At 45.2% G+C, this 23,645-nt stretch overlaps 1 protein-coding gene across 4 annotated transcripts in view; it reads right to left on the bottom strand.

Moving 5' to 3' along the window:
- NOX4 (NADPH oxidase 4) overlaps positions 1 to 23,645 on the bottom strand; it is a 104,855-nt gene that overhangs the window by 53,894 nt on the left and 27,316 nt on the right. For all 4 annotated transcript variants that reach the window (XM_083736817.1, XM_083736814.1, XM_083736815.1 and 1 more), the window contains 4 exons: positions 20,495 to 20,717; positions 19,019 to 19,186; positions 16,836 to 16,898; positions 573 to 633 (listed from right to left, as the gene is read on the bottom strand). In XM_083736817.1, coding sequence (XP_083592943.1) covers positions 573 to 633; positions 16,836 to 16,898; positions 19,019 to 19,186; positions 20,495 to 20,717 — 515 coding nt within the window. The remainder of the gene's footprint in view (positions 1 to 572; positions 634 to 16,835; positions 16,899 to 19,018; positions 19,187 to 20,494; positions 20,718 to 23,645) is intronic.

Here is a 23,645-nt window from a genome sequence, read left to right as displayed (position 1 = left end):
CTCTACAATTCTATGAAAATTAAAAGCAGAATTCCTCATTTCCTGCAGAGGCCCAGTGGACCCCAGTGACGTTGTCACACAGCCCGAGAGAAGCATATCGGAACATGAAAGCAACTCCGTAATCTCAGCATGACATAGGTGTTAACTAACCTGGAAGCCAACCAAGCATCTGGCATTAAAAAATCCCCTTATCTAGCAAATGCACATTTCAGCACTGACTTCCGCAGCCACCGCATGTGGCCCAAAGGCAAGCAGGTTGCTGCACACAGAAAATAATATTTTGAAAGGAAAAAGCCAAGACACGGGCCGTATTATTAACAATTAGCATGACAATCAGAACAATTTGTCTGGACTCAAAACAACAACAACAAAGTGACATGTATAAGCACAGCTGAATGAAGCCATCAGCACAACTGCAATAAAAATCACCCAGGGTGGGGTGCAAGCCCCATGGAATCATGTTCTAAACAGCGTATGATTTGAAATTGCCATCTAGATGGAAGCTGCTGAGGAAAGGGGGTTTCAGGTCAAAGCTGTCTGTTAAGAGAGAGATTAAACCAACATTCACCTACCTGTCCAGTCGCCAACGACCTTAACGTGAACCCCAAAAGTTGCTTCAGAAGCTGTTGGGCACTGTGGGGGGAAATAAAATGAAGCATGTTGAAATGCAGTTGTGGGGGGAAGTAATTAGCAATACAGTTTAACCCACAGCTCCACCAAATCTCCCTTAATACTGAATCAACCATTCATTTGCTTAGCCCACTACAGTGGTACCTCGGGTTACAGACGCTTCAGGTTACAGACGCTTCAGGTTACAGACTCCGCTAACCCAGAAATAGTACCTCAGGTTAAGAACTTTGCTTCAGGATGAGAACAGAAATCATGCTCTGGCGGCGCAGCGGCAGCTGGAGGCCTCATTAGCTAAAGCGGTGCTTCAGGTTAAGAACAGTTTCAGGTTAAGAACGGACCTCTGGAACGAATTAAGTACTTAACCCGAGGTACCACTGTACATCAATAACATGTGAAGGCCTCTTCTTTTTGCAATAAGATTTTTATTGAGATTTCCCCGTAATACGATAAGATTACAACGATCTGAGATACAAAACAAAACAAAGGAGAATCAAAAGAGAAAGAGGCAATAGAGATAAAGAGAGGGAAAAGAGAGAAACAGAGAGGGAGAAAACAAAGGAGAAACAGAGAAACATTAGCAAAAAATTACAAAAGAGAGACTTCCGATTTTCCTTCTATTCTATTCTATTCTATTCTATTCTATTCTATTCTATTCTATTCTATTCCATTCTATTATTTGCTGGTCACACACTAGAAGAAAATATTACTTAAAACCATCTGTCAATATGAACAACTATCTACTCTACTTTCTGTTAAACAATATCCCCTCTAAGTTTCAGGGTCTTTTTTAAAAAATGGAAATGGGATAAAAAGGTAATGGGACCCCTGACCATTAGGTCCAGTCGTGGCCGACTCTGGGGTTGTGGTGCTCATCTTGCTTCATTGGCCGAGGGAGCCGGCGTATAGCCACTTCTGGTGAACCAGAGCAACACACGGAAACGCCGTTCACCTTCCCGCCGGAGCGGTACCTATTTATCTACTTGCACTTTGACGTGCTTTCGAACTGCTGGGCTGGCAGGAGCAGGGACCGAGGAACGGGAGATCACCCCGTCACGGGGATTCGAACCGCCAACCTACTGGACATTTATTTGAATGAATGGGAGGATGCCTGGTTACACACACACACACACTCCCCCGAAAAGGCACATGATACCCAATAAAAAACAGCGACAAACAGGTACTAGGTGATGGGAAACATTTATCTCCTCCTGAGACCCCGGAGAGTTGTCATCAGTCAGATTACACTGACTAGGTAGACAAGCATCCTGACTATTGTAAGGTAGTTTCCTTTGGGACATAGCATCTATTATCTTAAGAGTCTCTTGTTTTCATTGTAAAGGCAGACCGCTCCTGAGAGGAGGGGGGATGCCTCTGTGTGTATCATATAGAAGCAAACAGGGTGTGATTTTTTTCTAATTTTTTTTTTATTCTTGCTTCTCTCGCCTGGAGATTTAATTAACTGAGTTATCAGTTGACAATAGCACATGGCCAATTGACTAAGATTACTATAACCACTTCAGCAATTATTATTATTATTATTATTATTATTATTATTATTATTTAATTAATGGAGACTTAATTAATGGAGTTATCAATTTACAAAAGCACATGGCCAATTGACTAAGATTACTATAACCACTTCAGCAATTATTATTATTATTATTATTATTATTATTAAATTAATGGAGACTTAATTAATGGAATTATCAGTTGACAAAATCACATGGCCAATTGACTAAGAGTACTATAACCACTTCAGCAATCATTATTATTATTATTATTATTATTATTATTATTATTTAATTAATGGAGACTTAATTAATGGAGTTATCAATTTACAAAAGCACATGGCCAATTTACTAAGATTACTATAACCACTTCAGCAATTATTTTATTTTTATTTACCGTATTATTTATTTATTTATTTATTTATTTATTTATTTATTTTACTGATTGATCGATATCCCAGGGCAGTGCACAACATCAAAACTATTTTACAGAAAAAATAATGATAAAAATGGAATAAAACATAACAAGAAGCACAACAGCCCTGTAAGGTAGACCAGTATAATCAACCTCAGTATTGTGAAAGGTGGTGGGAGCTGTTCCTGAAAGAACACTGGCTTACCTAAAGGTACCAAACAACCTGGGTGGAACACAACTATGCTTTACTCAAAGTAAACCCATTGAAATTAATGGACTTAGTCAGGTCCATTACTTTCAATGGGTCTACACCAAGTAAAACTTAGTTGAAACCACCATCAACACCCCTGTTGCCAAACTCTTGCCTTTCTAGAAAAGTTATGGTTTGCAAGGACTACATTTGAGCAGGTGGCGCTGTGGTGTAAACTACTTGGCCTAGGGCTTGCTGATCGGAAGGTCACCAGTTTGAATCCCTGCGACGGGGTGAGCTCCCGTTCCTCGGTCCCAGCAGTTCGAAAACACATCAAAGTGCAAGTAGATAAATAGGTACCACTCCGGCGGGAAGGTAAACAGCGTTTTCGTGCGCTGCTCTGGTTCGCCAGAAGTGGCTTAGTCATCCTGGCCACATGACTCGGAAAAACTGTCTGCAGACAAATGTCAGCTCCCTCGGCCAGTAAAGCAAAATGAGCACCACAACCCTAGAGTCATCCGCGAGTGTCCAGGGTCCCTTTACCTGTACGTTTTTAAGCCTTTTTCTCAACACTTTGTCTGCCTCCAACACTTTTTTAAGATGTTTTTTGTTTTTTTGACATAGTTTAATGCTTTTTCTAAGGCAGGATAATGCTAATTGAAATACAGTGATACCTTGGGTTACATACACTTCAGGTTACAGACTCCGCTAACCCAGAAATAGTACCTCGGGTTAAGAACTTTGCTTCAGGATGAGCAGCGGCGGCGCAGCGGCAGAAGGCCCAATTAGCTAAAGTGCTGCTTCAGGTTAAGAACAGTTTCAGGTTATGGCCCAAAAATGGAAACAAGAGGAACTACCAACCTTGAATGAGTGGAGAATGAAACTTATGGACTACGCAGAACTGGATAAAATGACTGGAAAAATCAGATATCAGAAAGATCACAAATTCATTGAGGACTGGGGAAAGTTCATGGATTATCTGAAAACTATATGTGATGAACAGACAACGCTAGTGGGTTTTAAGGAGGTTTTGTGATAGTACAAGGTATATTGTAAAAAAGAAACAGCGATGGAAGGATAATATTAAATTGGCAATATTATATAAAGAAAATGTGTGAAGATAGGAAAAATGGATGATTGATGGAGATGCTGGTGGAAGTTCAAAAACTGGAAATTTGTAAACATGGTTGTATGGACTTATTTGTAAAGGAAAAATTTAATAAAAAATTATTTTAAAAAGAACAGTTTCAGGTTAAGAACGGATCTCCAGAATGAATTAAGTTCTTAACCCGAGGTACCACTGTACATGCAGACCACACTGCCTCCCTCTGAAGTAAGTGAAATATGGAGAAGTCCATCTAATTCCGCTTGCCCGATTCCACAGACACTCCAGTAGCATCACTTTAACAAATTACTCGTAAAAAGCCAGATTCCCCTCCTCTCCCATTCGGAGTTTAGGAAGGATATATTTCAACACTGTCTACAGATCCTCAGGGCTCCTTCGGGGATTCTTGGATTCTTGCTCTGCTGATAAATCTTGCAGAAGGAAATGTCATCTACAAACTAGACGGGGAGAATCCAAGTTTTGGCTAATACAGTGTAATTTAAACACATACACACGTGTGTGCCATGTTCTCTTGAATCATTCATAGCCCAGATCTGTGTAATGCTGTACCAACTGTGTCCCATCGAGACTGATGCAGCCACCAGCCCATCAATTGATTAAATGTTTATTCTATATGCAATGTTTGATGCATTACTGTATTTTAATATTTTGTTGGAAGCCGCCCAGAGTGGCTAGGGAAGCCCAGCCAGATGGGTGGGGTATAAAGAATATATTATTATTATTATTATTATTATTATTATTATTATTATTATGCTGCCCTTCACCCAAAGATTGCAGGGCAGTTTGCAAGTTTGCAATATAAAAACACAAAGATATATACCATATTAACAAATGAAACAATAACCTCCACCTCGCCCCAAATACAATTTATAAGGCCATAGATTGTTATCAGACCTTCCGGTTTGGGAGAGCCTAGTTCTACACTTCAAATCATGGAAGGTCACAATATATGGAGTTGCATTCAGACTAGGTAGGGAAACATTTCCCCTGTGGGGTGTTGGGAGGTGTGTGCCACTGGCTGCCCCACACAATCCCATTGCAGCCATTTAACATGTGTGTTGGGGGAGTGTTTTGTGAATCTCCCTACCGTTAGATCAGAAACCCTGGTTACATCTTGGCTCGTTCACACTAAATAGGGTTGAAACAAACCACGGTTTCCTGCATTTAGATGTAACAGGAAACTGTGGCTGAAAGCTTTAAACTCCCCATGTGGATTCAGGAGGGAAGCTCACATTGGTTCTAACTTTAGGAGGATGAGAGTAGTTCAGCATTATAGCAAAGAATCATGGGAGTTGGAAGGGACCCTATGGGTCATCTAGCCCAACCCCCCTGCAATGCAGCGATCCTTTAAAGCCCTAAATGGCCTCGACCCAGTATACCTGAAGGAGCGTCTCCACCTCTATCGTTCTACCCGGACACAGGTCCAGTGCCGAGGGCCTTCTGGCGGTTCCCTCACTGCGAGAAGCCACGTTACAGGGAACCAGGCAGAGGGCCTTCTCGGTAGTGGCACCCGCCCTGTGGAACACCCTCCCACCAGATGTCAAAGAGTGGCTGGGGAAGCCCAGCCAGATGGGCCTGGTATAATTAATATATTATTATTATTATTATTATTATTATTATTATTATTATTATCCTGCCCACAGCCGTCCCTGGTTGGGCTTGAACCACCAACCTTCTGGTTAACAGCCAGACACACTGATCCATTGCACCACACGAGGCAATCCAAACAGCAAAGAGAACACACAGCCTCCTTTGCCCCTTTCTAAAATTTGTTATAGGGAGCTGGCTTGGATTGAACCAGGAACCTTTTATATATAATTTTTATTAAATTTCCTGTCTTACAATTTAAAATGCTCGTTTTTACATCCTTAAGAAATCTGCGACTTCCCCTTTTCTCTTTCCATGGTTCATTTTACATCTCATAAATCCCTGCATATTTTACAAAAACTATGCCATTCAGCATTCCATTATTGCTTCCATCAAAACTTATTTGCACTGTCGAATTTATCTTAATGCTGCCAGCGCTTTCAGCTGTACACAGTATATTCAAAAAACGTTTTCCAATCTTCTCTAAACGTATGTTCTTCCTGATCTCTTATTCTAAGTCTGCAAGCTGTGCATATTCTGTGAGAGATTAAGTTGTCACTCTTCTTTGCTTGGGACCTCGCTGGTTTTCCATTTGGGGGCTACACAGGCCGCAGTAATGGCATAAATAAATAACCTTTTTTGACACCTGGGAATATCAGTCTGAATTATCCCCAGCAGAAAGGACTCTGGTTTGGGGGGGGGGGGAAGTACTATCAAACATTTTTTTCAATTCATTATGGATCATTTCCCAATACACTTTTACAAGTCCACCACATGTGAAAGAACGTTCCTTCCACCTCTTTGTGTCTCTAGCACTTATCTGATTCAGTCTTAGCAAGCTTCATGCAGGCTTGAATCAGGAACATTTTGCACTTACACTGTTGAGCTATAGAGATTCTTTATAGCTGTGAACCAGGTCAATATATTGATAAATCTGAAAGCTTGGAGCAGGCCAGTGGGGGCGGAAAAGCTCTTGCCTTCTGGCCCCACCACCGGAATGCTTCACTTTCTCCCAAAGTTCTTGCTGAACAAAGTTGATGCACGTATAATTTGTATTCACAGGGTGTCCCTCAGCAATCAGGGAATATTCATTTATGAAGGGAATACGGTTTCAGCTGGTGAATGTATAAAGACCTGCTATGTTTATATACGGCACATCTCTGTTTATAGAGAGCTTGCACTGCCAAATTTCCATGGAAATCCTTTAGATCCACACAGGCCAGGATTTATTTTTATTTTTTCTAAGCCCACGAAACAAAACATGCTGTCTTAGGATCGTTCCACGCACCTCTTGCCACAAAAATGACCACAAAAATGGCCATGTTCAGCTGTTTTGTACATAAACATAATCAACTTTGGCTAAACGTCACTTGTCAAGCTACTACTAGCAGCACAGCTACAGAGGCCAATTGATAAGTTGGCAACATTGTCACTAAAACATGCACACAGCCAGTTCTCCGACAAGTGTAGGGTAATATCTATTCTAAATAAGGAACACACAAAAATAATAGAGTTTAGTTTCAGAAACTAATCCCAAATTACTTGTTTAATGTAGCTCCTGCAAATAAATGCCTATCATGAGGGAAATTCAAGCTAAGTTTGCAGCCCACCAACTAGTTCAGGGGTCGGCAAACTAAGGCCCACGGGCAGGATCAGGCCCAATTGCCTTCAGGATCCGGCCCGTGGACTGTCCATGGATCGGCGTGGGAATTCTGTTCATTCGGGCTGCGCCATTTCTTTCCCTGCGCCATTTCTCTCCCCCCCCCTCACACACACCATGGTGGCGCCTCCTCCCTCCCTCCTCCTGGCTTCTCCCTGCCCTGCCTAGAGGAGGAAGGGTGCTGGGCTGAGCTGGCTGAGCACCATTTTAAGCAGCCCCTCTCCGGAGCCAGCCCTTTCGCGCTGCTCATTCTTCCCTCCGCCATTGCCGCCCTGGTGCTCCTGTGGACTAGACAGAAGCTCTTAACCACTACAGTCTTAACCACTACACTACACTGGCTCTCAAGAGAGAGGAGCGGATGAGCTTGCTCTGCCTACGCACGAGAAGCAGCAGCGGTGGTGGCAGTGGCAGTGGTGGTGGCAGCCCCAGGGAATGTAAGCGCAGTGGCTGGGGCTGGGGGGAGAGGAGGACTACTTGCCCCCCTCACCTCTTCTTGCAGCTCTCCACCCCCGGTGCTGCTTCTCTGGCCCGCCACAAGACCTGAGGGACAGTGGACTGGCCCGCGGCTTTAAAAATTTTGCTGACCCCTGAACTAGATCATAAAATTGTAGAGTCATCTAGTCCAGTGTTTCCCAACCTAGGGCCTCCAGCTGTTTTTGAACTACAATTTCCATCATCCCTTACCACTGGTCTTGCTAGCTAGGGATGATGGGAGTTGTAGTCCAAAAACAGCTGGAGGCCCAAGGTTGGGAAACACCGATCTAGTCTAATCCTCTGTGGTGCAGGAATCACAGGAAAAGAATCCCAAGTGGCCATCCATCCTCTGTTTAAAAACTTCCAGTGAAGGAGAGTCCACTATTTTCGAGGTAGTCTGTTCCCCTGTCAAACAGCTCTTGCCATTAAAAGCTTCTTCCTAATGTTTAGTCAGAATCTCCAATGAATCCATTGGTTTGGGTCTTCTCCTCTGGGGCAGCAGAAAACAAGGCATGTACAAAAGCCTGCATTTTCTACAACCAACTCTGCTCAGTGTGGTGTAGTGGTTAAGAGCGGCAGTCACATAATCTGGGGAACCGGGTTCGTGTCTCCGCTCCTCCACATGCAGCTGCTGGGTGACCTTGGGCCAGTCACGCTTCTCTGAAGTCTCTCAGCCCCACTCACCTCACAGAGTGCTTGTTGTGGGGGAGGAAGGGAAAGGAGAATGTTAGCCGCTTTGAGACTCCTGAAGGGGAGTGAAAGGCGGGATATCAAATCCAAACTCTTCTTCTTCTTCTTCATGAAGATCACAGGTAACCAAACAATTTAACCGCTGTGTTGCAAACAATAGTCAGTAATATCCAAGGCAACACGATGACCAAATACAATGATACAATATCAATATACACTCTTTATATAATGTGAAATATATGAAACCACATAAACAGAAAACTTACGAATCTCTGAAAGTCACAAAATATGCACTCTTGAAAACATCAAACCAAATAAACATAAGTCTTATAAGTCTCAGAAAGTCTTTGAATTTGAATCCACTGGTTTGGCTCTTCCCCTCTGGGGCAGCAGAAAACAAGGCATGTACAAACACCTGCATTTTCTACAACCAAAATTTGCTCCCTCGTGCTTGATTCCTTCCATCTGTTGCTCCTGTAGCCGGATGGAGGCAGGGGTGTTTTTTTATGTATATATATATAGATATATAGATTTCCCATGATATAAAATGAGCTTCTTTGTTACTAAAATAACTCTCAGAATTCACAGCAACCGCTGAGGTCAGGCAGAGCCCAAACAGCCAGCAAGCAGCCAAGTCTGGTGTTCACACAAAGGAAAACTCACAGCTGTGACGAAAGTCACATGCACTTTGTCGCTGGATATAAGGCTGAAGCTATTTGTATTTTCCAAAAGGATGCTCTACTGGACACCTGTTCAAACTGGCCAGCCTTTCCCAACCTGTTGTTGTTGTTGTTTAGTCATTTAATCGTGTCCAACTCTTCGTGACCCCATGGACCAGAGCACGCCAGGCACTCCTGTCTTCCACTGCCTCCCGCAGTTTGGTCAAACTCATGCTGGTAGCTTCGAGAACACTATCCAGCCATCTCATCCTCTGTCGTCCCCTTCTCCTTGTGCCCTCCATCTTTCCCAACATCAGGGTCTTTTCCAGGGAGTCTTCTCTTCTCATGAGGTGGCCAAAGTACTGGAGCCTCAGCTTCAAGATCTGTCCTTCCAGTGAGCACTCAGGGCTGATTTCCCGCAGAATGGAGAGGTTTGATCTTCTTGAAGTCCATGGGACTCTCAAGAGTCTCCTCCAGCACCATAATTCAAAAGCATCAATTCTTCGGCAATCAGCCTTCTTGATGGTCCAGCTCTCACTTCCATACATCACTACAGGGAAAACCATGGCTTTAACTATACGGACCTTTGTTGGCAAGGTGATGTCTCTGCTTCTTAAGATGCTGTCTAGGTTTGTCATTGCTTTTCTCCCAACCTAGTGCTCTCCAATTATTTTTGAACGACAACTCCCATCAGCCCCAGACAACACAGCCATGGTTGATGGAAGATGCAGGCCAAAACAGCTTAGAGGGCGCTAGGTTGGGAAAGCCTGTAAGTAGAGGATTGCTTTCTGAGAATGAATGCTGGAGAACTATCAGTCGCTGCTTGGGGGAATTGGGGTGGGAAGAATCCCCACACTAATTGCCAGTGGGGACAAGGTACTCAGGAATCTCAGAGCCACTTCTTAGGAGATAATTTGGTGCTCAGAAACAAGTTACGAAATTCGTGCATGCACTACTACAGGAATGGAAAGCCTTTGGCCCTCCAGATGATGCCGAACTACAACTCCCATCAGTACTAGTAAACATGGGCCATGGCTAGGGATGATGGGATTTGTAGTTCAGCAACATCTGGAGGGCCATTCGTGGTCACTTCAGAATGGAAGCTAAAGGAAGTAAAAATATATCATACGTGGGGGTCCTGAAAGGCACTGAGCCCTGTGAGGAGAAATGGTGGCATTACTGTATTTTCGTTTTTTGGAGTTGCAAATAACTTTGGCTGGTGCTCCTTCTTTTTAAGTAAGAAGCAGTGTATAAATTTAATCAACCTAAACCAAACCCTGTGCTACACATTGCTGCAAATGTATAACCTGAGGCATCTTTATTTAAACTACATGGCAGCAGCAGGATTGCCAACTTAAGAAAAATAAATGGCACTGCTCTTGGGAGTTTAGCAGCAGCCTGACAAGCAAATAAAACTGAATAAAATAAGTCAATGAATGCTGCACTCCCATGCACTAAGGCAAAAACCCTCTTTATCACAGTGGAACTTGCTTCTGTGCGTTGATGCAGAAGCTGAGGCTGAAAGGGGTTTCCCCCATCATGAGATAAATAGCTTCACTTGTTCTCTGCCATTAAAGGTACAGGTGTGGTACTGGACAAAATGGAGGGCTGAACCAGCTACACCTTCCGTGGACTGCACTTGTTTAGGCCCCTGGTTCCACCTTCCATTTGGCCCCACCAGACCAGCCGCCACTAATTGTCAGGAGCTCAGCCTACACTCAAGTAGGACCCTGGTAGAGACTGGCATTCAAAAGCTTTCTTCAAAAGCTTTGTTCTGCCCAAACATCACAGTGACCAATGCCAACCAACAACAGCACACTTAGGGATCTGCCGAGTTTGTGCAGCTGCGTAACAGACCTCAGCGACTCAGCATGTTGGCTAATCTACTTTATTTACATATAAGCACACACGGAGCACTGCAACATGGCTCCCTCTCTCGCTAGCATCAGACAGCAAAGAGAAAAAGAACAAAGGACAATAGTCCCACTTCACGGAACACAGTAACACAAACATCCTGTTTCCGTCACTTCCCACTCAATGGAGTCAAAACATACACCGTCATGTGAAAGTCAACAATCCCATGACTGCAATCACGGAGCAGGAATTCTAACATCGATCACTTGGAAACAGAAGCCATGGAAGCAAAAAGCATCTCAGTCAGCACCATCCTCCTCCTCATATCATCTTGGGCCACAGTTCCCAGCATCCCTTACCATTGGCTAAGTTGGTTGGGATGAGTGTTGTAGACCTGCAACACTGAGGGACCCAAGAATGCTGCTCTAGAAAGGCCCCTTGTCACTTGGTGCTACGGCACTTGTCTTGCAAGAAAAATGTCCCACATTCAATCCATGGCATTACCAGGTAGGGCTGAGACCATTGGGGGGGGGGCTAATGGGGGGGGCTAATGCCAATCCGTGTCAACAGTACTGAGCTGGAGGTATTTTAATAAATAGAAGTCTTAGCAGACCAGAAGCTGAACATGAATCAACGGTGTGATGCAGCAGCAAAAAAAGGCGAATGCTATTCTAGGGTACATCAACTTGGAAACCAAGCATGATGAGGAATGGTTGAAGGAGTACGTTTAGCCTGGGAAAGAGGAGACTGAGAGATGTGATCTTCAAATATCTTTTAAAAAATCATTTTTATTACGTCTCCTAAAATATTCCAAAACATCTATCGTTGTGTACAATCCCCCCAAAAAACCCGCCACAAAATACAGTGGTACCTCTGGTTAAGAACTTAATTCGTTCTGGAGGACCATTCTTAACCTGAAACTATTCTTAACCTGAGCTACCACTTTAGTTAATGGGGCCTCCCGCTGCCACCGCTGCACAATTTCTGTTCTCAGCCTGAAGCAAAGTTCTTAACCCGAGGTACTATTTCTGGGTTAACGGAGTCTGTAACCTGAAGCATCTGTAACCTGAAGTGTCTGTAACCTGAGGTACCACTATCTAAGGGGTTGCAACCTGGATGATAGTGCAAGCTTGTTTTCTCCTGCTCTGGAGGGTAGGACCCAAATCAATTGCTTAAAGTTATAAGAAAGGCAGTTTCAACTAAACATCAGGAAGGCCCTTCTGGCATTAAGCTGTTCGATAGTAGAATGGACTCCACTTGGAGGTTTTTAAGCAGAGGTTGGCTGGCCATCTCTCACGGATGCTTTAGTGAGATTCCTGGATTACAGGCAGTCAGACTAGACAATCCTCGAGGTCCCTTTCAACGTTACAATTTTATGATTCTATGATCAGGTATATAGCAGTTTCCCAGGCTGACTGGTTATTTTGATATCCATGTACCACTTTCCCCCCAAAATACAGGCAATAATTGCACACCTTTTCATGCAAAGATGGCATGAAATTATTTGCTGCATCAACAACAGCCTCTCATAACAACTCCAACGTTTTATCAGTAAAGCTGTAAAAACGTAGTTCAGGCTTAGGGCAGTGGGGAGGGGTGGAGGATGAACAAAAGAGAAAGGGAGTGGAGACACCAATACAGGAACACAAGAAAATAAAACTTCAGCTGCACACAAAATATGCAATTCATCCAGCACGATGCATTTCAAGTACCCCTGCTTATCCCAAACCACCTTTAAAATAGGCCATCCTGAGGTTCAGCTTCTCAGAACCAAATTAGATGTGGCATCAAATGTGTTGTTAACAGGTATATAGGTTTTTGTTTGGACAACAAAATCCTAAGAGGGGGCTTTGTGGGGGGGGGGGGCGCACATCAGGACGACAGCACATAGGGAGAGGAGGACCAACCCTTATCTCCCAAGCCACACTTCCAACTAAATCCCCGACCCTTCACTGCTATTCAGAAGATTCTCCCATTGTCACCAATGGGAGCAAATGGGACCGCCAGTCGCAAAGGGGAGGGGATTTTTGCTGGGTTCATCCTTGTGTAGAGAAGAATTAAGCTTACTAGCTGTAAGCTAGTAATTGAATTGTTCATATCACGGAATAAAGTAGCAGTATATGATGCAGGGATGCGGGTGGCACTGTGATCTAAAAAACCACAGAGCCTAGGGCTTGCCAATCAGAAGATCGGCGGTTCGAATCCCCGCAACGGGGTGAGCTCCCGTTGCTTGGTCTCTGCTCCTGCCAACCTAGCAGTTCAAAAGCACATCAAAGTGCAAGTAGATAAATAGGTACTGCTCCAGCGGAAAGGTAAACGGTGTTTCTGCTCTGGTTTCGCCAGAAGTGGCTTAGTCATGCTGGCCGCATGACCCGGAAGCTGTCTGCGGACGAACGCCGGCTCCCTTCGCCTATAGAGCGAGATGAGCGTGCAACCCCAGAGTCGTCCACGACTGGACCTAATGGTCAGGGGTGCCTTTACCATTTTATATGAAAATGAACATTATTTTCCATTTCACTGTACCAAAGCTGTTGTTCCATTTCAAAAAATAATTTTTTTATATAGTTTACTATTGTTTGTATTTTGAATTAGATATATATGGAGCACCAAAATATTTTAAGTGTTTAGGTCAGGGGTCAGCAAAGTACGGTGCGTGGGCTGGATACGTTAAACCACCTCCCAGCCCTTGCCGCCCGCTCGGTAAGTCCCCATGCAGAGCTAAACCGGCGCAGCACACCGGTTTAACTCCACGCAGGAACTGACTTCCGGGACACAGCCATGGCTTTCTATTGGCTGCAGGAAGCTCCTGCAGCCAATAGGAAGCCACAGATGCCGCCTCCTCCCCTGCCATGGCTCCGAAAGCCAGCAGGGAAAGAGTAACGGGCATATGTGCATGGGTGTGAGTGCTCCCGTAAACGGGCAATCCAGCCCACTGGCAGAAAAGTTTGCCGACCCCTGGTTTAGGTGCCCTAAAGGTCTTAATCTGGCCTTCCCATGGGTATCTAATTGGCTGCTGTAAGGACAGGATGTTGGACTAGATTCCTGGCCTGATCTTGCTGGCTCTTCTTAAGTTTATGCATTGCAAGGACCAGATGGTTTCTCCTAACTCTACAATTCTATGGTTCTATGTTCCTAACTTCCATCAGCTGCAGCCAGCAGGGCTGATAGGACTACAACGCCCATCTTCAGTGGTGCTTATCCATCCTTGCTACCAAATCCCATCCTCTATCACAGTATTTTTCAACCTGGTGCCCTCCAGAGGTTTGGGGGCTACAAGTCCCATCAGTTGTAGGCAGCATCCAAAGAAAGCCATGCTGGAGATGGCAGAGAGATTGAGTCAGCATCACATCATTTCCAGGGGGAAAATAGGGGGATACAAGAAAAACAAAAGTATGCTGAGAAAGCTGGCAAAAATCCTCAAGCTGCCAATGTTGCTACTTAGTCAGCGCAAGTAGGTCAAACAGGAGCAGGAGGGGAGGCAGTCGACAGTATTAATATATTGCCTACATTTTCTATAAGCGCAGCCCCAAGTTTCGCATTACCCTCAAAGCAAGAGGCACTCACACATACACATCTCTAGGCAAAAGAGCAGCCCCAGGCACAACACGACCTAGAATTTTTTTAAAGGAAAATTTCTGTCCATTCCTTTGGCTGGGCAGAAAAAAAGGGTTAGAAGTTTCTGAAGTCTCCCCCGTCATTGGAATGCCATTAAAAACAACAACAACAAAATTGTATTTTGTTCACAAGTAGCAGACACACAATTAAGAAGCTCACAGTCTTTCCAGAAATACAAAATAGGAGTTCAGAATTCCAGTGATATGTCAGGGAACTGACATCAGAGAGAAAAGCGGAGGCAGGGCTCCAGAGCGATGCTGGAGAGGGAACCAGTCCGGGGGAAGAAATTCAGTGTGACACCAATAGAGAGGAGAGGGAGATGGAGGAATCGGTGTCAGGGCTCCGAGACCCTTCAACCGAGACCAGCGGAGAGAGTGCTGGCACGCCCTTGCCGTCCCCTTACCTGCGCAGACGCGTTCCGCGCAGGGAACACAGGCGGAGACTTGGGGTCAAACAGCTTTTATGCTGGAAGAGATTCAAGAAATGCCCACTGACGGATTCTGCAAGTGACTAACAGGTCACGGAGGGCGAGCTCTAACTCTAAACATGGTTGAGCAAACGATCTAACTGAAGTGGAGGCAGTTTACACACGAGTAACCAACCCATAACCATCACATGACACATTTGGGCTTCTCTTCCCCAAGCATTGACTCCTACTACTGTAGTGCAGTAGACGGTACAGACTGGGGAATCAGCCAGCCATCCTCTGAGAGGGAATGGCAAAGGCTTGCATCTCTCAAGGGACGGGTCATTTTTAGGTTGTGAGCCTGTGGCTAAGGATTGTCTCATTTTGATTGGACATAAGCTGCTCCAGGAGACTTCTTGGCTGAAGAACAGAAGTACAAATTATTCAAATGGAACGTCTTCAGCCCTGTATACCTGAAGGAGCGTCTCCACCCCCATTGTTCAGCTCGGACACTGAGATCCAGCTCCGAGGGTCTTCTGGTGGTTCTCTCACTGCAAGAAGTGAGGTTACAGGGAACCAGGTAGAGGGCCTTCTCAGTATTAACGTCACCCGGTGGAACGCCCTCCTGTCAGATGTCAAGGAAATAAACAACTACAGTGGTATCTCGGGTTAAGTACTTAATTCGATCCGGAGGTCCGTTCTTAACCTGAAACTGTTCTCAACCTGAAGCATCACTTTAGCTATTGGGGCCTCCTGCTGCTGCCGCGCCGCCAGACCACGATTTCTGTTCTCATCATGAAGCAAAGTTCTTAACCCGAGGTACTATTTCTGGGTTAGTGGAGTCTGTAACCTGAAGTGTATGTAACCTGAAGCGTATGTAACCCGAGGTACCACTGTATATGACTTTTAGAAGACATCTGAAGGCTCTAAATGGCACAGGGATTCTTTAAATGGTTGGTGTTTTGTTGTGTTTTTAATATTTGTTGCAAGACACCCAGAGCAGTTGGGGCAACCCAGTCAGATGGGTGGCATATTATTACTACTACCACTACTACTACTACTACTACCACTACTACTTGTCCCAATGGACACCATCCACCACTGCCTGCAGGGCTGTCAAACTATCACAGCCATGTCATGTGAGTTGGGACACTGCTATTGTGCCACTCATTCTTCGACCACTCACCAGGAACGAATCTACACTCATGGCTTTTAACGTTAAGGAAGGGTTTTGATAACCATATGGACACATGGCATCCTACTTTTAACATTCATAATGCATTATAAAAATGCAACACCACAGGGTGCTGCAGAGCAACCAGCAACCAGCAGTAGGGAGACAGCATTTTGACAAAAGAAACAAAGGTAAAAAAAAAAAAATGCTTTGTTGTTACAAGTACACCCTGTGATGTTTTAGAACAATATAGCTAATACTGTTCTAATGACGTTAAACAGGTCTGTATAGATCCTGCCCGGGACTCAGGTAGGGCACACCTGGATATGATTCTGTTGTAGCACAATGCGGTTCCATCCCTGTTGAATCTCGCCTATTTCCTAAAGCCACCATGTTAGTTCACAGCAGGCACACACTCTCAAGCTCATCCCCAGCAGGGGTGGGAGGGGCAGAAAATACTGTCCTGCCTTACAGGGTTATCGTGAGGATTGCAAGAAGATGGTCCATGCGAACCCCTCTGAGCAACAACGGCAACAATGCAGTGGCATAGCGTGGGGAGTGCAGGGGGGGGGGCTGGCCGCACCGGGTGCAACATCTGGGGGTTAGGGTTAGGGGGCGCAAATCCACAGGTTAGGGGGCGCAAATCCACGGGTTAGGGGGTGCAAATTACATGCCTTGCCCCGGGTGCTGACAACCCATGCTACGCCACTGCAACAATGTTCTAATTGGTGATGGGGTACAAAAATGAGCCAGCAAATTTGACAAAGGAAAATATAGGAGCATTCGTCTGCTGCAGATACGTAGAAAGCAAATACCAATAGCACAAATATTAAAAGATATTCCTTACCAGCGTTAGGGTGAATGGGTGGCTTTCTACTGATGACACGCTGGGACAATGCAGAATGATGTACTGAAATGGCAAAGATGTCTCTTAGAGATGCTGCTTCTAATATGCAGTAAGTCTTCCCCACTTCCCTCCAGAAACTCAGCCTCCCAATCAAACTCCCCAACCCTGTTTGTTTTAGCTCTGTGGATTTTATTCCTCCGACCTCATTTGTAAATTGCTTTGTTGCAGCATAATTCCTTTTAAGCATTCATACATAACATGCCCGCTCCAATTGCTTTCTCTCAAGCTGTTGTCTTATTAGGCGGCTGATGTTTCTAGCAGTATTTGGCACTGGAGTGCGTGGGGTGGGTGTTTGCAACATGATTATCATTGGATTTTATTATCCAAATATGGGGCAAAAAACAAAGGTCATCGCAGAGTCTATCAATACAAGGAGCCCAGTATAAACTGCTGCTATGGTGCAGCTAGGCTTAACAAAATTTATTCAGAGATATGATTTAAATGTTGGAAGTGCTCAGCCACAAATTTCCACCTGGTGGGATCACCAAGTGGCATTTGATTTTTGGAGCAGGAGTATGGAATTGGCTCTGCTGATGTATTTGCATCAAGAAAGAGATGTTCAACAGTGGAACCGTCTCCCTCAAGAGGTTGTGGACTCTCCTACCTTGCAGGAGAAAGGTACAAGAAAGAAGATTCCACCTAAACATTAGGAAGAACTTCCTGACAGTAAGAGCTGTTCAACAGTGGAATTTGCTGCCCAGGAGTGTGGTGGAGTCTCCTTCTTTGGAGGTCTTTAAGCAGAGGCTTGACAACCATATGTCAGGAGTGCTCTGATGGTGTTTCCTGCTTGGCAGGGGTTGGACTCGATGGCCCTTGTGGTCTCTTCCAACTCTATGATTCTATGATTCTAGGTTTTCAAGCAGAAGTTGGGTGGCCATCTGTCATGGATGATGTACAGTCATACCTCGGGTTACAGATGCTTCAGGTTGCGTTTTTTTGGGGGTTATGGACCGCCGAAACCCGCAAGTACTAGAACGGGTTATTTCCAGGTTTCGGCAGCCGCGCATGCGCAGAAGTGCTAAATCACGCTTTGCGCATGCGCAGAAGCGCCGAATCACAACCCACACGTGCGCAGATGTGCTGCTGCGGGTTGCGGGTGCTGTGGGTTGCGAATGTGCATCCCGCACGGATCATGTTCGCAACCCGAGCGTCCACTGTATAGTGTAAATGGGTCCCAGCCCAGCAAACACTAGTTGCTGGGAAGAGATAGTCTTCTTGCCTTGCCTGCTGTCTTCCTAGAAGCCCCTGGTTGGCAAGCTCAGAAGCAGGGCGTTAGCTGAGATGGACCCCTGGCCTGATCCAGCAGGGCTCTTATGCTCTTATACACTGTCTGCTTTCGGATCTTTGTTTTTACTGAGTTTGGCTCTCACTGAGAACACATGGATTGGGTTTGCGGCCTATCCTTAATTCCAGTTTCCGCTCCTACCCCACTTTCCTGCATCTTCTCTGTTGCATATAATACTAAACCTCATGGACATCTAACAAAGATAAAGGAGGAGGAGGAGGAATTTGGATTTGATATCCCGCTTTATCACTACCCGAAGGAGTCTCAAAGCAGCTAACATTCTCCTTTCCCTTCCTCCCTCACAACAAACACTCTGTGAGGTGAGTGAGGCTGAGAGACTTCAAAGAAGTGTGACTAGCCCAAGGTCACCCAGCAGCTGCATGTGGAGGAGTGGGGAAGCAAACCCGGTTCACCAGATTACGAGGCTACTGCTCTTAACCACTACACCACACTGGCTCTCTCTGAAGGATTCAGGAGATGCAAAACGAAGTAATTTTTTCACACCGTGCAATGCTAAACTATGGAACTTGCACCTCCAGGAAGCAATGACGGCCACTGACGTGGGTGGCTTTCAAAGGAGATTAGACAAATCCAAAGAGGATAAGGCAATCAATGTCTACTAACCATGATGGCCATTCTCTGCCTCCACAGTTGGAGGCAGCAACGCTTTGGAATACAGTTCCTGGAAGCCAGAGGAGGGGGAAATGCTCTCAAGTTCAGGTCCCGCTTGCTGGTTTCCCAGAGACATGTGAGAAAATTGGCCTGACCTAGCAGTCTCTTCTTATGTTCAGGACACAAGAGTTCAGGGGCCAGGAATAGCATCCGACCATTGGCTCACCTGTCCAGGTCTCGCTTTGAAGTCCTCCTTCACCATCCGCACCTCAAGGACATCGCAGGGGTGGCTAATGGCCGCAGTTATGGTGACAGGTTTGTTGCTACTACAGATGTAGCGGTAAAGCCTTTCAGCACAGTACAAACACAACGGTCCAGAGATCCAGAGCCATGTCTGAAAAGTGGGGGACATGACAAAAGCCTTGTAAGCCAAAACACTGGCTAGTAAGCTGGTACAGTCTTACCCCTTGTTACATTTGCTTCATGTTACATTTTTTCATGTTGCGTCCTGCGGCAACCAGGAAGTACCAGGAAGGGTTACTTCGGGTTTCGCCACTCGCACATGCTCAGATGCGCAAAATGACATCATGCGCATGCGCAGAAGTGGTGAATCGCAACCCGTGTGTGTGCAGACGTGCCACTGCGGGTTGCATTCCTTTCATGTTGTGAACGGGCCTCCGGAACGGATCCCGTTCACAACCAGAGGTACTACTGTATTCAAAATCCAGACTCACTACTGTAGTCAAAGGAGAAGCCACAAAATATCAGGATATGCCTCCATGGAGTCACAGATTTAATCTGGGTCCACTCAGGCCTTCTCTGGCACTCTAATAATAATAATAATAATAATAATAATAATAATAATAATAATTTATTTATATCCCGCCCATCTGGCTGGGCTTCCCCAGCCACTCTGGGCGGCTTCCAGGAAATATTAAAATACTGTGATACATCAAACATTAAAAGCCTCCCTAAACAGTGCTGCCTTCAAATGTCTTCTAAAAGTTTGGTAGTTGTTGTTCTCTTTGACATCTGGTGGGAGGGCGTTCCACAGGGCGGGCGCCACTACCAAGAAGGCCCTCTGCCTGGTTCCCTGTAACTTGGCTTCTCATAGTGAGGGAACCGCCAGAAGGCCCTCGGAGCTGGACCTCAGTGTCCGGGTAGAAGCACAACACTGCCGTCACAGTAAAATGCTCCATCTTAAAAGAGGCATTGCCATTTCTTGCAGAGAAAAGAGGGAAGTCCCCAATTAGAATTGTGCTTAGCACTTGCAGTTGTTATAAATACCTGCATTAAAAATAAAACTTTGAAAAGTTTGCTAACAAAAGAGATTTAGTCCAACAACCTTTAGTTTAACTGACAAGCTTTCATCAGCTGTTTTAGTGCAGCAATCCCTATTCACTAAATGTTGCGGCAGACTTCCTTTAGCCAAATTGCCTCTGGCTTGTATGCCCCTTAGTCCCTCTGCTTTATCTTCCAAACCATTGCCTCAAAATCTCAAACAGAACCACAAAGGCACACATGCGCATGTTTGAAATCTTGGCCTAAATGACAATTTCTCCTTCCCTCAAACTTATCTGAAAACAGCTTTCTTCCCCGGAGCAGTTGGAATGTTTATGAACATTCCGTGTTTTCACATCAGCAAAGCCAACTGGTTTCTTCACCGCCACGAGCGAAATACAGCGAAGATGTTCATACAAACCTCGGGGAAATGGGCTTGAAATTTCGGTTCCTCGGTACACACAAAGCTGCTTTGAAGAAGTGGTTCCAGCTCCACCAACCCTCCAGGGAGAAGTTCCAGGGCATTTTCAGACGGCAGCTTTTCAAAACCAGGCGCAAATTGCCTGCCCTCTTGAATTGTTGCATTAGGGTTCAAACACCCTGGCGGGTGCTCCTTTAGATTAGTTTGGTATTTCAGAACTCCTCTAGAGAAATACAAAGAGAGAAACGTTTTGTTTTGTTCTCCTTTTAAAAATTTGAATTTCTCCTCATCTGAAGTTCTGATGAGCAGAAAATAACTGATCAAAATGTACAACCTTAATCATCATAAGCCATGCATATCTTGCAGTTTCCTGTGTGATCCACATCCTCAGTACACTCTACACCTGTTCCCCCACTCAGCTGGTCTGGGCGGCGGAGGCACCCCCCCGTGCTGCCTCCACTTCCTCCTGCTCGGATCTTGGCCATCTCAGCCGGAAGGAAGGGGCCAATCCAAAGCCGCACCAGCGTCACGGAAGTCAGTCCCCACATGGCGAGGCCCCCGCACTGCACCGGTTTAGCACGGGGACTGACCGAGCGGGTGGCAGGGTCCACAAAGTTTGCGGGCCGGATTAACGAGCCCGGTGGGCCACATCCGGGCCCCGGGCCTTAGTTTGCCGACCCCTGACCTAAGCCCTCAGCTCAGAAAATCAGCCATCAGCAAAAGCCACCTCAGAACAGAGATATAATATCAATTCTTTAGGGAACAATCCTGTCCTTCTATTAATTTTATGGTTAGCGGCATATTATGCTTCAGCGGGAGAGAAAGGAAGGGAAATAACCTGTCTTCTATTGAAACAAGGCCAATACTGGCCTTTGCAGAAATAATATGCCTGAGAGCCCTAGTCCTTTATTGGTTTCAGACTTGCATTTATATTAAAATGAAGGGGATTTGAAGACACAGTTAGGGATCAAAAGTAGGGGGAGGGCAATACAAGGAAATCCATTTCTGCCCACAAAACACACATGAATAGTTAAAAATAGTGAGGTGCCCAGATAAGGAATTTCTCTGGGTTCCCTCTTTTTCCAATAGATGTTACTGCATATAATAATCAACACTCTTTATAGAAGAAGATGTGGAGCAACACTGGAGAAATGTAACAAACTGCATCCTGTGTGATCCCTCTTAAGGAGGGAGGGGATAACTCAAAGGCAAACATTCTTCTGTTTGGCTTCTGTTTTGTACGATCAAATATGTTTTCTAACTTTTGTTTTGTTGCAGTAAACACAATAAAAATAAAACAATGGGAAGGAAATAGCTGACTTAGGAAGGAAAATGAAAACCTTTTTCAGATACAGAAGTATATACACAAGACATACTCTTCTGAAAGGGACACGTTGCAGTGAATCATTCTACTAATGCCCTGATCCTCTGCCAAGATATACAATCTATTATTGCAAATTTAGAAGTACACAAAGCACTTGACAGCAGAAGCAGTGCTACATTATTCATTTTTGTCACCGGTGCTGACTTATGAGACTATACCTAAAGATGCCAAAAATACAGTAGCTCAGCTTAGTGCTGGGCTGAAATCCCTCTCCTAATTTTGCATCCCCATTCACAAAATCAGGAGGGAGACATGGGGTCAAAACTCATGGGTGCTCCTCCCGCTCCATGGCTTGCGGGTGCCATTTTGTTTCCCCCAGAATACCCGTGAGAACCAGGCTAAGTAATCATGGATATATTTTCTCTGTGGTGTGCTGTTGGTAGGATACTCTAGTTTGTGTACATTAATGGAATTGTGGGGAGGGGGCTTGGGATAGGAACCTAGGAAGATGCCTTAAACCAAGCCAGACCAATGATCCATCTAGCTCAGAATGGCCAGCAATGATTGGCAATCATTTTCCAGGATTTCAGACGAGGCCTGTTTGGAGTTGCCAAGGATTGAATCTGGGGCAGTCTGCATTCAAGACAGGTACTTTACCATTGAGCAATGGTCCTCCCCAAAACCTTTGAAATGTAGGGACTCAGGTACACACATATTATCCAGGCCTTGTGAATGACTTGACTTGCAAACCGACTGAAGGAAAGTTCGGGTTTGTATTTAAGGATTTAAGGACACATATTGGCTGTTGATCTCGAACACATGCGTACAGCAGCCACTCATATCACAGATCACCTCTAACAAACAAGATTTGCTCCCCATTGAGCGGGCATGGAAGTTGGTCCTTGTGCTTTCAGGAATGGGATATTTCCATGTTATTTGATTTCCAGGAAAATATCTCCATAACCTTGAAAATTGCAAGAGTAAAGAGACCAAATTTGGGGTGGTACAGTGGCATACAAATCCCACGTTCAGTCATCAGACATCTGTAGGCAGGGCTTGGAATATCCACTGTCTGAAATCGTGGAGAGCTTTGATCAATGAGTGAAGACAATAAAAACACAAGAGGTTAAAAAAAAAGTAAAGGTAAAGGATCCCTGGACAATTAAGTCCAGTCAAAGGCGACTATGGGGTTGTGGCACTCATTTCACTTTCAGGCCGAGGAAGCCACTGTTTGTCCACAGACAGTTTTCTGGGTAATGTGGCCAGCATGACTAAACCGCTTCTGGCGCAACGGGACACCATGACGGAAACCAGAGCGCACACAAATGCTGTTTACCTTCCTGCCGCAGTGGTACCTATTTATCTACTTGCGCTGGCATGCTTTTGAACTGCTAGATTGGCAGAATCTGGGACAGAGCAACAGGAGCTCACCCCGTCCTGTGGAATCGAACTGCCGACCTTCTGATCGGCAAACCCAAGAGGCTCCATGGTTTAGACCACAGCGCCACCCACGTCCCTAAGAACACAAGAAGAGCCTGCTGGATCTTATTCAGTATTGACTTCTCACAGTGACCAATCAGATATCCTTAGGAAACCTGCAAGCAAGACCTGAGAACCAGAGCACTCTCCCTTCCTGTGGCTTCTAGGAACTGGAGTTTGGAGGCATACTGCCTCTAACTGTGAAACCACAGCATAGCCATCACTGCAAGCAGCCATTGGTAGCCCTCTCCTCCATGAATTTGTCTAACCTTCCAAGTTGGTGGCCATGAGTGCCCCATGTGCGAGAGAGTCCCATAGTTTAACTATGTGTTATGTGAAGAAGTGGGA

The sequence above is a fragment of the Podarcis gaigeae genome (genome assembly GCF_964106915.1).
Source record: "Podarcis gaigeae genome assembly, chromosome: 4".
NCBI lineage: Eukaryota > Metazoa > Chordata > Lepidosauria > Squamata > Lacertidae > Podarcis > Podarcis gaigeae.
This window is presented reverse-complemented; position numbering and strand designations above follow the sequence as displayed.